The sequence below is a fragment of the Mus musculus genome, chromosome 3 (assembly GCF_000001635.26).
Source record: "Mus musculus strain C57BL/6J chromosome 3, GRCm38.p6 C57BL/6J".
Taxonomy (NCBI): domain Eukaryota; kingdom Metazoa; phylum Chordata; class Mammalia; order Rodentia; family Muridae; genus Mus; species Mus musculus.
Window position 1 is genome coordinate 106,758,556 of NC_000069.6, and position 17,526 is coordinate 106,776,081.

The following is a 17,526-nucleotide window of genomic DNA, read 5'->3' on the forward strand; positions in this document are numbered from 1 at the left end:
TTGACTGCTTGTACTTACTTGCCAGCACATCTGCTGGAACCTACTTCTACAGAAGACCAGCTGAAACAACTAATCTCTTGGGACTGAGCAACTACTAGATTCTTGAACCTCCCATTCACAGCTGACCATTGTTGGGTTAGTTGGACTAAAGACTGTAAGTCATCATAATAAATTCCCTCAATATAAAGAGACATTCCATTAGTTCTGTGACTCTGGAGAACCCTGACTAATACAATGGGCTATTGAAAGACTTCAAGGACTAAGATGATGAGATAGATAGATTTAGTAATACTTGATAGGTAAATCCTTAGAACTCCATAACATTTTATTGGGAGTGAAGAACAAAGTAGAGCTAAGAACAAAGCTCAGGCATTAGGCAGGAAAACTTACTGGTAATGTCACCACTAAGTGTTAGTCTGAACAAAGAGGAATACATGACTCTTTATATGACTCAGAAAATGCAATAGATATTTTCCCTATAGAGCACCACGAAAATAACCAGTTTTCCTTAAAGCAAGTCAGAGAATTCTACAGAACATTTCTAAAACAAAAACCAATTATTTTCTATTCTTGTGAGTTCTATAAATTAGGCATTATATGTGTTCTAATTTTTTACTTTATAGAATATAGTTATGTATATACATAATATAGACAAGTACACCATATTTTTTGACATAGTAAGCATGAGATGGTTAGCAATCTCTCATGTGGCCATCAATGATCTCAACTTCCTAGAAGTCATATGCCTGTTGTGTAATTTTGCCCTGGGTGGAAATTGAACTTTTGACCCAGAATAACTGATGCCATCATTTCTGGGTTAAGTTATAAAAGTGCTATGACTTTTGTCTTGGATGCTACCTATCATTTTATGTCTTACCTGTCTCATTATTCACGAAACTACCCATATAAACTTATGTGTGGCCATTATATGAGGTTCATTACAACTATATGAGAACATGACAATGGATTAATTTTCCAATGAGACATGAGATGATGGAAGATATGGCTGACCACTTAATCACTATATGCAAGAAACAACTATCTATAATCATTTTTCTAAGCTACTTCCACACTCCTGATTACATAAAGCCATCAGACAATAAATGTTTGTTCTGACTTAGTAGCACTTAACTGTAATTCTAATATTCAGAAGTTAAAAGCAGGGTAATCATGAGTTTGGTGCCATCTTTGGTCATATAGTAAGTTCCAAGACAGCCTGGGCTACATAGCAAAATGCTGTCTTTAAATCAGTCAATTTATAAAACAAATATATAGGTTCTTAGCCACTACATTTTGAACTAATTTGTTATACAGAAATATAACATATATTTGGCTTGTAACAGAAATATCAGAATGAGTCAAATGTTTGATGGATAGTGATTATAAACTTTTGTTTATTAACAGGTTAAAATGGTACATTAACAGAACCTTATTTAATAGAGAAATAAAACATAGACATGGATGTGATTATCAGCTAACACACTGGAGATATTAATACTTCTGGGTTGTTTTATGGCAATGTAATTCAAGGCTACCAGACTGACTAACAATAGGATGGGAATAATCTTTTCTGGATGGATGGATGGAACAAAATCAATAAGACAAAGAAATTGGAATATTTTCCAGAAATAAAAGATTTCTGTATGATTCCTATTACCAAGGACTGTGTTCAAAAGGAAACTGAGTATGTCAATTATCTAATGAATGGGACTCAAAAATTTCCATCAGCTTCTCTCTTATGTGACTTTGTAGAGTGGAAGTAGCAAGATTTAGAGGCTAGAAATTGATTTGACAGTTGTTAGGAGACTAACATTTAAACTTGGACCTCTTTTTTGTAGTATTTGGGGCTAAACTCAAGGGCTCACATTTGCTAGGCTAGTACTCTGAGAAATAACCACACCAGCAGCTGGCAGTGGATCTCAAGCCACCAGTGCTACAGTGTCTCTTTAAAAAAAATACCCAAGTATGTAAAAAAAAAAAAAAAACCAAAAACACCCAGGTATGTTTCACCATCTTTAAGGGATATGGTTACTGCTATCAGTTGGTTAATGTTTGTCTTCTGCTTGATATGGGAAGTCCATGACAAATATTCTCTTCAGTGGATGTGTATAAGACAGAGATCCAGTCAAAGATGGAATAAGAAGAAGCCAAAATGCCAGTCAGGCAGGTAATTGTTTAAGTTCTCATGGAATGGATGCTTTGACTTTCTAGAGAGGAATAAGTCACTTAAGCAGGGGGAAGTTGCAAGTCACAGCCCTAAAGCCTGGCTTGTTTTGTCAATCTGGCAGTTGAGTGTCAGTGCAAAGGACATTCCCAGCACCTGAGAAGAGAATTGAGAAAATATGAGGTCTTCATCAGAGAAAACATTTCTCCCACAGTTCTGGAGTTTGCTAACACAGAAAAACAAGATTTCCATCACACTGTGAACACTCTCCAAACACCACTCCCAACTACATAATTACTCTTTTTAAGTTTAAGAATAACATTAGAGACAAAATGGGGACAATTGTAGTATTATAGAAAAGTCACTCTTGAAAACATTTTTTATCTTTTAAGAAGTCAGAAACTAAGCTATATATTCAAGTTACCCTCAGGGAACAGTACAAGAAAAATAAGTCAACTCTGCCAAAGCCTTATGTTTCCTTTATTTCATCTTCCTTTTATTTCTTGACTAAATCTTAAGTAATTTAGAATATGCCCAATATTGGGTAGAAAAGTGTTATGAATATCACATATCAAAACAAGACAAAACTCACCTTTCACTAGTCAAACCAGGTACAAGCACAAAGGAAAAGTAATTCAAATTTCCATCATCACTTCCTTCTTAACATAGAAGGCCAGGTTTTTAAGTGAGATATTTTATCTTAATCACTTCCAGACCAGCTAAGTTAGTGACTAAAGTGGGATTCTGCTTGTTGATTTTTTTTTTTACTTATTAGATATTTTCTTCCTTTACATTTCAAATGCTATCCCCTTTCCTAGTTTCCTCTCCGAAAGTCTCCTATACCCTCCCCATGCCCTGCTCCCCAACCCACCCACTCTCACTTTCTGGCCCTGGCATCCCCCTGTACTGGGGCATATAATCTTCACAAGACCAAGGGGCCTCTCCTCCCATTGATGGCTGACCAGGCCATCCTCTGCTACATATGCAACTAGAGACACAAGCTCAGGTGAGTACTGGTTAGTTCATATTATTGTTCCTCCTCTAGGGTTGCAGACCCCTTTAGCTCCTTGGGTACTTTCTCTAGCTCCTTCACTGGGGACCCTGTGTTCCATTCAATAGATGACTGTGCTGCTTGACTTGATATATGTGCATACATACATACATACATACATACATACATACATACACAATTCCTGTAACAAATTTTCTGGATGCATTAAATTGAATTGATAACATAATCATTTGTTCCTTGGCTAGAGTAACTCATCAATAATATAATATTTACTGCCCCATTCTGCTTCCCTAGTACTTCTCTAAGGTTTTGTGATTTAACTCAGTTAATCCTTATAGGGCTCCTGGGATTAAGCTCTTACCTGTATCACACATACACAGATGGTAATGATTCCAATATACAAGAAATTGGAGTGAAACCACGATTTTGCCTTATTATAGCAACCCTGGGGGGGGAATTATAGGCATTAATGATACCATTCAACATGTCAACTTTATCAAGATGCAGATGTTATGTTTTTATTTGCCTGCTTGTTTGAAGAAACAGACATAAAGTAGAGAACATTAAGTCAGTGACATTTCTCCAGATATTATCAATATACTTGTACCTAACACAGAACTCTTACCTCCTAACTAAGTTAAACTAGCCCTCAGATATAAGTCAGAGCACATCTTCTTACTACATCATTTGAACACTCAGTGATTATCTTAGATTAATATATGAAATTATAGGTTTTGTTATCTTTGGATCAAGATACATCTCAATATAGCTTCAATAACCAGTATCAAAACCCTATAAAATTTCAGACTTGTTGACTGTTAGTTGCCATGTTACCCCAGCCCCTACCAACACTACTCCAACCCAGTGGACCTAAACACCTCTGTAGATTTCCAAACTCAGGAAAAGGCAACATGGGATCAAGACAAGATCTTAGTTTACTAAGTTTACTTGGTTTACTTGAAGATGACTGGTTTCTCCTACTTAAAGAAAGACCCAAAATTAAGAGTCATGGTAGTTTCTAAAACACTCTTTTTCCCAAGCTCTCATTGCCCCACTTACATTTAACTCATTTCACAAAAGGAATGGATCTGCCTTCTCCAAAAGAGAAAACAAGCTAGTATACACTGATTCTGTAAATTATACGTTGAACAAAAGAAGAACTATCTTTTGTTCAAGATAGATACATCTCTTGGCTATTTTTATACAACCTACCCACCACACACACAATGAGTTAGTTGTGTAACAAAAGATTCTTCATAGAGTCACTTAACTGGATTAACTTGCTCCTAGATTTTGGAAGCATCTATAGTTATTGGGGGGCGGGGGAGCGGTTCCCTGCTCATTCTTGTTGTTGGAGGTGGTGCTGCTGCTGCTGGTGTTCAAAGTTCCATGTTTCTTGGTGGAAGGCTTATGTGCTTTCTAGAACACCTTCTTGAGTAATTAAAAGTTTCAACAAAGAAGCCAATAACAGGAAAATTACCTGAACATCTGCACCTGATGGGCAGGAAGATGGTGGACCACTGGTCCAATCACTTGAGCCATTTACACCACAACACTGCAGCTGGAAGTAAGTTCCCCAAACATGATGATTAGGAAATCAGCAGAAAAACAAGACAAAAAAACTAGGCATTATATAAAAGAGTATGCTTATCTTTCAGGTCTGACTCCAGAAAAGAAAATTCAGAATTGGTCTACTGCTACAGACTCTTTGGAACTAAATGTTCATAAGTCTGTTATACCATTTTATCCACAAAAGACCTCTAGAAAGTTTAAATGACATGCTCCGCTTATGCATTTTACCTACCAAGTGCTTTCTACCCAGAGATCTTATAACACAGAACTAAATCTACATTGATTCTTGAGATTATTGAATAACAGGATAATTAGATACCTGCTTAGATGAGAAAAACGGGAAGTACGAGGTATGGTGGTATTACATATGGTAGAAACATATGATCCAGCTATACCACTCTTGGATATACACTCAAAAGATGCTATATCCTACTAAAGAGACACTGACTCATCTATTTCTATTGATACTCTATTCACAGTAGCTAGAAAGCATAAACAGCCAAATGTTTATCAACTAATAAAATGCATATTCAAAATGTAGTACACTTAACAATGGAATATGATTAAGTTCTTAAGAAAAATTAAATTAAGAACCTTTTAGGTAAATGGATGAAGATAGAAACAATCATCCTGAGGAATGTAAACTAGACTTAGAAAAAAAATCACATATTTTCTTCTATATGTGGATGCTAGCGTTGAATGTTTAGATTATTTGTTGAAATTGGAGTAAAGATAGAGGTCAGGAAACTAGTAGAGGGGAATGGGGATAATCTCAGAAAAGAGATGATAGAATTCTGTCATATAGAGGAGAAAAATGGAATAGGGATAGTTATGTAGGATGAAAGGGAAGTATAGCAGATGGAATAATGGAAGGGTTAACTAACAATAAGAGCTTCTGAAAAAAATGTGGAAACATACTGCTGTAAAAGTTTCCATATAGGTATAAATATTAAGGAATGTAATGGGTTTTAGTGAAAGCTATTCTCAACGATAACAGAACTTCTGGTACCTGACCTCAAGCTGTATTTCTGTAAGGTATTGTTACAGAGACAGGCAGAAAGATCAGTGGAATAGAATTGAAGACCCAGAAATGAACCCACACACCTATGGTCACTTGTTCTTTGAAAAAGGACATAAAACCATCCAGTGGAAAAAAGACAGCATTTTCAACAAATGGTGCTGGTTCAACTGGCAGCCAGCATGTAGAAGAATGCAAATTGAGCCATTCTTATCTCTTTGTACAAAGCTCATTTCCAAGTGGATCAAGGACATCCACATAAAACCAGATACACTGAAACTTATAGAGGAGAAAGTGGGGAAGAGCCTTGAACATATGGGCACAGAGGAAAAATTCCTGAACAGAAAGAACACCAATGGCTTATGCTGAAAGATCAAGAATTGACAAATGGGATCTCATAAAATTTCAAAGCTTCTGTAAGCAAAGGACACTGTCAATAGGACAAAACGGCAACCAACATATTTGGAAAAGATCTTTACCAATCCTACATCAGAATGGCTAAGATCAGGTGACAGCAGATGCTGGGGGGGGTGGATGTGGAGAAAGATGAACATTCCTTCATTGGTAGTAGGATTTCAAGCTGGTGCAACCACTCTGGAAATCAGTATCATGGTTCCTCAGAAAATTGGACATAGTGTTACCAGATGACCTGGGCATATACCCAAAATATTCTCCAAGGAAGTTTGATTGCTAATGGCTAGATTTCATAATGCTGGAAGGTTCTATGAAAGCTACCAGAGGAGAAAAACTAATCCTATATCTTATAGAGTTGTGGGCTCTGAGAGCTATAATAATGATTACCCTTGTCATGATGCAAATGTTGTGGGTTTAAGCTAATAACTTTCTTCTTGGATTTAAGACATATTATATGTTAGGACACATGCCTGGAATCATTTTGGGGGCCATGAATCTTTGACCAAGTAGGTTATATGGCCCCTTGTGGAGAACCTACTAGTATTATTTTGCTAAATGGATATAATATCAAATCAATTTCTAATGACTTGTTAATCTATCCAGAATGAGTGATCATTGAACCATCAACAAGGAAACTTCATTTAGTAGATGGTGGTTAATACAGAGACCCACAACTGGTCAAGGTGTAGAGAATAAGAAACAATGGGGTATTCATCCCCAAACTGGACATCTATATTGCAGAATCTTCTCCCAAGGTTGAGACATCCATGTGGAAGAGTGGGCAGAAAGGTCTAAGAGCCAGAAGTGGTACATGGCTATAAGGAAACAGTATTTTGTAAACACAATAGTGCAGTTTCACATAGGAACTCACAGCAGTTGTGTCAGTGTTCACAAAACCAGAACAATCATGAAGGGTAGAATGGGCAGGAAGTCCCATCCCTAGCTAGAGTTATTGGCAATTGATGCTGGAAGAAAGAGACCCTGCTTTCTTTAAGGATATAACCACAGGCAGGTGAAGTGCATTCCTGGGAATGATCTTACTGAAAAGTACATAGGCAGCATCAACTGATCTCAGTGATTTTATAAATAAAATGAGGATACAAATTTGAATGAGTATAGAAATGGGGTGGATTTGAGAGGAGTTGAGGGGTGAATATAATAGAATACATTGTATAAAATTCTCAATAAAAATACTAATTTAAAAGAAGAGAGGGGAAGAGAGAGTGAGACATCAAGCCTCTAGGTTTACAGTACTTCTGGGAAACAGATTTCCTGACATCAAAATATCTGTGTGAATAAACCAGCCAGATACAGAAAATACTTTAATCTATAGGACATATAACCTAATTTTTGTTCACATATACATAAAATTAAGTGGTATGCTGTTAAATAATTTTTAAAAGTTTTATACATGCTCTCCAAATGGAATATTTGGACCTCTTTTAGATTTTAATTTGTTCAAATCAGTTGAAATTTTTTAGAGAAAATTGGAATAATTGGAATATAGAGTGTTATTGATATTTGACGATTTACATGTAGGTGTGTGTGCATGTGTGTGTGTGTGTGTGTGTGTGTGTATGTGTGTGTGTGTGTGTGTATGCATGTGTGACTGTATGTTCACTACATGTATGTGGGAGCATATGGAAGCCAGAAAATGGCTTCAGATCATTTGAAATTGTAGTTCCAGGAAGTTATGAGAAACCATGTATGTGCTATAAAATCCAGATCTTCTGGCAAAGCAATAAGGGATCTTAACCACTGACCCAGACTCTTTAGTGATATTTAGTGGGTGAGATGATGGAAGGTTCAGTATTTAATTTGCTTTAGAATATTTTAGAAAAAATGTTTAGGGGATTAAATGAGGTGACTGTGACCAAGTCAATGTGAAGATGGTGACATGTAACAAAAGATTTTTGTTGTTGTTTGAACTTTAAGAGGGACTTAAAGGCTGAATTGAAACAAATGAGGAATTTGAAATCTAGAGAGGTTGTAACTTTTCCAAGTCCTCCTGTTCTTATTTGTATTTTGTAATTTCCTATGTTATTATCATCTACTCCATATTAATCCATCATGGGAGAAAATGTTGATACCTTTTGAGACATAGATCATGCCTGTGCTTTGCTCTCTAGCTCATGTTTGTTCCCTAACATTCTAAGGCAAGAATGCAGAGTTGGTATATGTTCATGGGTTTGGAAGAAGTTTGGGGAATGTGATACTAGAGGACTAGGTAAAAATATAACTTTGGTGAGCTGGACATTTAAAATAAGTTTCTTATATTTTGCTGCCATTTTAATAAAATTTTGGAGAATAAGTAGCCAATCCAATCCAATATGATTTATTTGAATCTTCTTTTTATTCTGTTAGGGCTAAAGCAATGATTTTATGTGAGTTGGTAAAGAATGGAATAGAATGCAGCAATTTTTGTATCAACTGGACTAACTCCTATACCTGCCTGCCTCTGAGAGCAAAGACATTCTTTGGACTTTAGAACTGAATATCTTAGAGTCTGAAACCTTTAGGAAAGATATACTTGTTTCCAGGGTCTAGTCTTTCAGTCTGACTCATCTGAGCAAGATTCTTTATGTACTTACTTGTGTCTGGATGAAGTCCCATGCCTTCATAGTGCTGTTGTCAGAGTGATAATGTTGGATGCTGTCATTCAGACCCTCAGCCACTAAAGTGTTGAGCTGTGGCAAATCATGATGTACCAGAGAAGACATAATAAAAACAAGACGAATTCAAGAAATAAGAAAATTCTAGTAGACCAAATTGATGCCCCATCCTCATCAAGGAGTTAGAGCTATGAAAATGGGGTTTGGGAGATTATATAAGAAGAGAAGCTGAGGATTATGTGGGATCTAAGGAAGATATACATAATTGACTTTTACCCTTCCAGAACTATAGTTTTACAAAGAAAAAAGTTAAACAACCAAAGCCAAGGTTATACATTACTGAGAAGACTAGCAGAAACACAGAGAAACATGGCCAAGAAGAAGACAAACTTGCTTCATCTTCTCTTTAAGGCATCATTCAAATATAATCTTCATGACATTTTTTCTCTCAATTGCAGTTGATCTCTCATTCTCTTACTTCATTTGTATAACTTAGTACTGGTTTGGTTTTACTAACTTCTCCACTGTGTATTCCCCTTCTCAGCAATAAGAGAGGAGGTCATGTTTTCATAACTTACTTTTTGTTCATACACAAAGAGCAGGATGGCTATGGTCACCTCAGCAAGGAGAATAATCAGCAGCAGAACAAAGAACTGTGATAAAGCAGAAAAATTATCAAAGCATGGATCTGCTTCTGATCTACCTCTCTCTGCTTTGGTGGCAAACAGGTCTAAAAATATGTGTATGTGTGCATGTGCCTCAAGTCAAGTTAGCCTGTGGGGATACTTGTCAGGGGTTGTTTTTATGTTGACTGGTATGGGAGGGCCCAAGGCACTGTGGGTGCACTTTTCATAGGTTGTCATATGAGTAATATGTAATTGATGTGTAGAAATATAACAAAAACTTTTTGTATAGTTAACATAGACTAATAAAAATGTAAAGTTTACAGACACACATATCCTTATGCTTGATAATTAACATGAAAAGAAGAGGTGAATATCATTATAAGTTTGGTTTCTTTTATAGTCTTCCTATCAAGATGACCTTCCTCAAAGAGAGTGACTCTTCTAATGGCAATACTCTCCAAAGGAAAGGATGTGTGTGGCCAATTGAGTGGATAAGAGATAGAATAGCATATAGTATAATGTATAATAGTATGTAATCTGTGTGTTTATTGCCCCTCTGCTCTTTTTTCCAGAAACAGAGATTCTTTGTGTAACCCTGACTGTTCTGTATACCTTGCTCTGTAGGCTAAGTTGGCACCAAACTCAGAGATCCACTTGCCTCTGACTCCTGAATGCTGGAACTAAAGACATGTGCCACCACTGTGTGACTCACTGCTCTTGATTGTAGGTGTTTCCCAAAAGTAATATACCATGAAACATATTACCCCAAATTTGAGCCATCATCTACCCAAACTCAGAATATCACAGCTGCTACAATGACTCACCGACATAAGCAGGCACTTATTTTCCTTGATTGAGCCCATGCAACCCAAGAAGGCAACTACCATGATAATGGATCCCACAATGACCAGAATGTTGCCAAGTGTCAGGAAGGGAAGGTTACGGAAGAGTACTCCATAGGTATTTTGGACCAGGAAATAGATGCCAAAGCCCAAAATGCAACAGCCACAGACCTGAAAGGAAGAAAACCATTGCATTCTAAGGTTAATATTGTTCTTAAATATCTCTTTATTTATACTCTCACCTTCTTGAGATCAGTGTTACCTGGTTTTGCTGACTCAAGACTCATGACTCAAGACTCTTTACTAAGTTCCCCACTATCATAATAGAAAGGAAATACTGGTTTCTTCATATAGAATCACACTGATATCTTTTACTACACACTTCCAGATACCAAGAAAAGATTATCTACTACCTTCACTATATAAAAGCCTAACTTAATACTTTAGCTATTCTCTTATCCACTCAATTGGCCACACACATCCTTTCCTTTGGAGAGTATTGCCATTAGAAGAATCACTCTCTTTGAGGAAGGTCATCTTGATAGGAAGACTATAAAAGAAACCAAACTTATAATGATATTCACCTCTTCTTTTCATGTTAATTATCAAGCATAAGGATATGTGTGTCTGTAAACTTTACATTTTTATTAGTCTATGTTAACTATACAAAAAGTTTTTGTTATATTTCTACACATCAAGCACATAATGTACTTTAAACATATTCACTGTTCTATTAATCTTTCTTATCTGCTTTCTCTTTTGCATTTCCTCCTTCTCACTTCTAATAGTCCCCCTTTTAATTAAACGTTTTTCATATTTTTCTTAGCTTCCACAAATGAAGGAAGATGAAGTACTTTTCTAAGTAGGAATGACTTATTTCCAAGTAACCTCAAGTTTCATGTATTTTTCTGCATGATTTCATTCTTCATTGTGGCTAGGGAAAGATCTATTATGTACATATACCATATTTAGACATGTACATGCATACAGTCACCTGTTGATGGATATACAGTCTCTGAAAACAATTTAGCTATTGATAATGGTAGAGTGAAAGTATGGATGGGCATCTGTCTTTGCTGTAAGGTGACTATGATTCTTTTGGAGACAAAATGAGAAGTAAAATATATATATTGGTAACATATATATATATATTGGTTTTCGAGACAGGGTTTCTCTGTGTAGCCCTGGCTGTCCTGGAACTCACTTTGTAGACCAGGCTGGCCTTGAACTCAGAAATCTGTCTGCCTCTGCCTCCCAAGTGCTGGGACTAAAGGTGTGCGCCATCACTGCCCAGCTCCAAACAGTCAATAATTAAGTGACAAAATGTTCAACATCTCTAGCTACATCAAAACTACATGAAGACTCTATTCCATCCCATCAGAATGATTGTCATAAAGAAAACTATAAATAACACATGCTGACCAGGATGACTGAAGAAATGAACCTAGATACCACAGAAGTCAGCATAGATGTATGTTTTTTAAATTTAGAAATAGAACTTCAGTAAGAATTTTCTGTCAGTATTCTCCCATGCCACTGGGGAAGAGGAGAGGGTAGAATTTAATACCCAAATTGTAGTCGATTTGTTTTACAGATGCCAGCTATTTGTAATGCATCCCTAAATCCCCAGAGAGTCTGCACAACTTCATTATTACTTGCACTGATATTTTTCAATTTTGTAGACTTATGGTGTCACACAATGGCAGAAAGTGAGGAAATTATTACTGATTTGTGCCTAGGTAAAGTGTTCTAGATATTACCCAGGCATGCACAGTTCACATTCTGTACTATACTCTTCCTTAAGGAAGGACAGCTTAGCTAGAATGAAAGATTATTATTTCAGATATTTCAAAAGGGGGTACTTACCCAAAAAAGCAAGTTAAAGATAAACAGAACATATTTCAGCAATTTCAGGCTGCTCATGCCCATGCTGGGATAGTATGCCCTAAAAAACAAAAGGAAGAATAAAAGAATTTCTAGATGAATTTGTTTATATAGAGGATTACATTGATGGGTTTCCTTATATTGAACCATCCCTGTATCCCTTGGATGAAGGCTGTTTGACCATGGTGGATGATAGTTTTGATATGTTCTTGGATTCAGTTTGCAAGAATTTTATTGAGTATTTTTGCATCAATACTCATAAGGAAAATTGGCCTGAAGTTCTCTTTCTTTGTTGTGTCTTTGTGTGGTTTTGGTATCAGAGTAATTGTGGCTTCATAGAACAAATTGGGTAGTGTTCCTCTGTTTCTATTTTGTGAAATTGTTTGAAGAGTATTGGTATTAAGTCTTTGAAGGTCTAAAGGCACTAAATCCATCTGGTCCTGGGCTTTTTTTGGTTGGGAGACTATTAATGACTTCTTCTATTTCTTGAGGGGTGATGGGACTGTTTAGATTGTTTATTTGATCCTGATTTAACTTTGGTATTTGGAATCTGTCTAGAAAATTGTTCATTTCATCCGGATTTTCCAGTTTTGTTGAGTATAGGCTTTTGTAGATGAATTTGGTATTATAAGATAGCATCACATACTCCAAAATGAGAGTGCTCAGAGTCCAAGGATCATCACCACCATCTTGTGTTTAAGCTTTCTCTTATCTGGAAAATTTTTCCCAAACCCCCAATTTCACATGTTGAAAATTGAAGCCCCATTTGAAAAGCTATCATCTTGAAAGCTAAATGTTTTCCAATACAGCAAGCCATGTTTGGTATTATAGTAAACCCATGACCCAACAATAGAGCCATTCTTACAAAAAGATGTGTCACAGGGACACAAAGTAAGCCAGTGCTTTTGGTCCTGGGTGACATCAGTGACTAATGTCTGGCTACTCAAGAAAACAGCCTTTGAGGTCAGAATTGGTTGATCGGTCAGGGAAGAAGGCTAGTGACCTGAACAGACACTTCCTTAACTGTCTTGATATTCATTACATCCTAAATGTGTTGTTATTGTTTTATTTTTGTAACTGTATTTTAATTACAATATTTCTCTCTTCCCTGTCCTCCCTCCAAACCCTCTCATATACACTTTCCCACTTTCCTTTTAATTCATGGCCTTTTTTTTTCATCATTTCTTATTGAATTGTCTGTAAAGCCTCTCCATATGAAAGTGTGAGAAGATATATCTATGCTTCATTTACCCTTTTATATACAACCATCTATATTTCTGTTCTAAATATGACAATGAGTAAGGATTAGACATTTTCCAGTAGATGTCAGTGTTGTAGCAGAAATTAGACACACAAATATATATTGTAAAATTTTAAAAAGACCACAATATGAGCACAGTCTTTTAAGTGACACTATCATTTTAGCAGACACCACTCTGTGAATGTGTATGATATATATAAATGGTATATGTATATATGTATATGTGTGCGCCAGAGGAGTACATCAGGTGTCCAGCTCTATCATTCTTTGACTTATGCCATTGGACAGTACACTACACATATAGGTGGTGACAAGCAAGACAAATGAAATAAGCAAGAAAGAGAGAATGGAGAGAAATAGAGGAAGGAAGGCAGGAAGGCAGGAAGGCAGGAAGGCAGGAAGGCAGGAAGGCAGGAAGGCAGGAAGGCAGGAAGGCAGGAAGGAAGGAAGGAAGGAAGGAAGGAGAGAGGGAAGGAGGGAGAGAGGGAGGGAGAGAGGGAGGGAGAGAGGGAGGGGGAGAGGGAATGAGAATTATATCTAGACAATGCCCATCTAAATAAACCATGTTAATCTCTCATTTCAAGATGTGCAAATGATGGCATAGGCCTGTAATCCCAATGCTGGGGATAATTAGGCTAGAGAGTTAACAACTTAAGGTCATCCTAGGTTGCATAATGAGTTCCTACATGTATATAAGTGTATGTGTGCGCATGTGTGTGTGTGTGTGTGTGTGTGTGTGTGCCTGTGTGTGCATGCACATGAATACACATGTGCAAACTTGCCTGCTAAAGATAAAACTGCAATGCCTAAAATGAAAATATACTAGAATATATTAATGGAAGAGTAGATATTACATAAGAAAAAATTAATGAACTTTAAGGTAGTGAGAAAAATATCAAAAAAGGACAGACAACAAAAATTTAAATAATAGAGCACTTCTAAATGAAGAAACAATATTGAGTATCATAGTTTCTATGTAATGGGGGTCCCCAAAGGAACAGAGAGAAAAATGTTTGAAGAATTAATATCCATAATAAATTATGACTAGATTAAAATAATTTACTTATGTCAAAGAACCTCAATGAAATCCAAGTATAAAAAATTATACTCCATAGTAAAATTATTATAAATTACTCAACCAATGATAAAAATGAAATCTTAAAATAGCCAAAAGAAACAAGATATATTAGACACTAAGGAGCTAATATAAGAATAAGAACAGACTTATCAGAAAACAGTCAATCCAGGAGAGTGGAGAAACTTGTTTAAAGTATTAAAACATACAAAAATGTCATCTCAGGATTTTATATTCAATAAATATTCACAAAAAAGAAATATAAAATATGAAGAATATAAAATATATGAGATTTATGCATGACACTTAAGATGTAACTATAACATATACAGAAGCTGTGGGAATTTCTATCTAGAAGATCCACACTATGAGAAATAGAGAAAATTTCCAGGTAAATTGTTAGACCAGAGGCAAAACAACATGACTTTCATAGAAAAATAGGCCATGTTTTCTTGTCAGCTGTTGTTTGGATGTTAAATGGTCTCAAAGGACTCATGTGTTAAATGAAAACTTGGTCTCCAGCTGATAATGTTATCCAAAGGTGCTTGATTCTTTGGGATGTGGACCATGTTTTCAAGATTTAGGCCATTGGGTACATGCCATTGCAGGTTTTATCTTTTTATATGTCTCTTGCTCTCCTCCCTGTCTTCTCTTTCTCCCTTTCTCTCTCTCTTGCTCAAATATTGTAAGTAAATAATTTTGATCTCTTCTGTGCTTCTACCACAATGTTTGAGCCTCAGAACACACCCCAAATAACAAGGACCAGTAACCACATCTTTAAAAGTATGACTCAAAGTGAAATTTTCCTCATTTCAGTTGATTTCCTTGAGTTTTTTGTTTGTTTGTTTGTTTGTTTGTTTGGTTGGTTGGTTGGTTGGTTGGTTGTTTGGATGGATGGTTGGTTGGGGTTTTTTGTCACAGTACTGAAAAGTGAACAATCACATTTTTAAAAAGTCTTTAATAGGTACTTGACTGTGAAGAACAATATTATATGAAGTTAAGAATAAATATAAAGATGAAGTTTGTAATAGCAGTAACATTGACTCTAGGAAAGAAGAATGAAAATTCATGTATTGGAAATATGGTATCATTAACTCACAGCAAATGTGATTATCTGCACTGGTGCCCTCCATAAAATTCCAGCATGAATTTAGGAAATCTCAGGAGGCCAAGGAGTTACTTGCACTTGTACTTGATGAGTTGTGTTAAATAGAAAGTGGAAATGAAGATTTTTGGAAGTGTGGCCACTAATCATTTGCCAGTGATCCAGTAGATGCTCCACATCAGTGCACACATGAGCAACATTGACTGAACTCAGTTGGATTCATGATGTTGGGAAGAAAATGTTTTGGGAGGCTTGGAAGTGGTTATGGTCAAAATGCATTAATATGCATCCAAACAACTCTCAAAAATAAAGAGAAATAATATTTTAAATTAATAATTATAGTGTGGGGGTCCACCAGGGAAGAAGGGAGGTCAATACAGAAGGAAAAGATGGGGTAATAGACAAAGATAAAAGATAGCACATGATGTAATCCTAACACTTGCTTGTAAACACTCACAAACAAAGACAAGAAGATTGTCACATGTTCTGGGCCAACCTATCATGCAACCTATGATGTGATTCTGTTACAAAAAAGTAATTACATGTATCTGTGGAGTAGACAACAAGTTTTGGGGGCATTTGCAGGGAGTTATATGTTTATTGCTGCCCTAATCAGAATAGCCAGATCTTTTTTCCCATTTTAATCTTCCTCCCCCTACTTCTCTCTTTGTTACGAACCCCCGAACTGAGCAATAATCCCCTGCTAAGCAAACAGTTACTCCTCCTAGGGCAATGAGTAAGCTGAAGGCAGACTCACACCTCTCCTACTGCTCCTGAGACTCAATACCAGTTCTATACCTGGAATCCCTTTTCTCTCTCACCCCATCACCAACTGATCACAAAGAACGTATCCTCCAACATTCCTTCTCTCAACTCATCCCTATATCTGAGCCACCAACACCAGAAGGCATTCCCTATGAACACACTAGATAAGAAGGCCAGGAAAAGAGGCAACACACCACCATAACATTCTCATAAAAAGACAGAGAGGATCCACTTCTGTGTTTGCTAGACCCCGGCATAGTCTCACAAGAGACAACTATATCAGGGTCCTTTCAGAAAAATGTTGCTAGTGTATGCAATAGTGTAAGCATTTGGAGGCTGATTATGGGATGGATCTCCACGTATGGCAGTCTCTAGATGGTCCATCCTTTCTTCTCAGCTCCAAACTTTGTCTCTGTAACTCCTTCCATGGGTGTTTTGTTCCCAATTCTAAGAAGGGGCAAAGTGTCCACACTTTGGCCTTCGTTCTTCTTGAGTTTCATGTGTTTCACAAATTGTATCTTATATATTGGGTATCCTAAGTATCTGGGCTAATATCCACTTATCAGTGAGTACATATCATGTGATGCTCATAGTCAGCTATTGGATGGATCACAGGGCCCCCAATGGAGGGGCTAGAGAAAGTACCCAAAGAGTTAAAGGGATCTGCAACCCTATAAGTGGAACAACAATATGAAATAACCAGTACCCCCCGGAGCTGGTGTCTCTAGCTGCATATGTATTAGAAGATGGCCTTATCCGGCCATCAGTGGAAAGAGAGGCCCATTGGTCATGCAGACTTTATATGCCTCAGTACAGGGAAATGCCAGGGCCAAGAAGTGGGAGTGGGGGGAAGGGTATGGGGGACTTTTGGGATAACACTGGAAATGTAAATGAAGAAAATACCTAATAAAAAAAGAAAAATAAAAACAAACAAAAACAAACAAACAATAAAACAACACAACAGAGAGGAAATAGAAGCCAAGAAACAAAGCACCCACCCAACAAGGAAAATCGAAAGATCCTCACTTAGACCTATAATTATCCCAAGCCCAGATTCCTAGATGCAGGATTAAAGCACAACAGTCAAGGAAGTATGTCTCCCCTAGAGCCCAGCTATCCTAGAACAGCAAGACTTGAATATACCAAAATACCTGAAGCACAAGAAAAAGACCTTTA

General features: G+C 36.7%; 1 protein-coding gene across 1 annotated transcript in view; it reads right to left on the reverse strand.

Moving 5' to 3' along the window:
- Window positions 1-305: 305 nt before the first annotated feature.
- Window positions 306-17,526, reverse strand: part of Cd53 (CD53 antigen) — a 31,289-nt gene continuing 14,068 nt past the window's right edge. Inside the window, exons 2-8 of the mRNA NM_007651.3 lie at window positions 12,127-12,205; window positions 10,243-10,431; window positions 9,371-9,445; window positions 8,772-8,867; window positions 4,657-4,737; window positions 3,538-3,621; window positions 306-2,320 (exon numbers count right to left, since the gene is read on the reverse strand). Of these exons, the coding sequence (NP_031677.1) occupies window positions 2,249-2,320; window positions 3,538-3,621; window positions 4,657-4,737; window positions 8,772-8,867; window positions 9,371-9,445; window positions 10,243-10,431; window positions 12,127-12,189 (660 nt within the window). The 5' untranslated portion in view covers window positions 12,190-12,205 and the 3' untranslated portion in view covers window positions 306-2,248. The remainder of the gene's footprint in view (window positions 2,321-3,537; window positions 3,622-4,656; window positions 4,738-8,771; window positions 8,868-9,370; window positions 9,446-10,242; window positions 10,432-12,126; window positions 12,206-17,526) is intronic.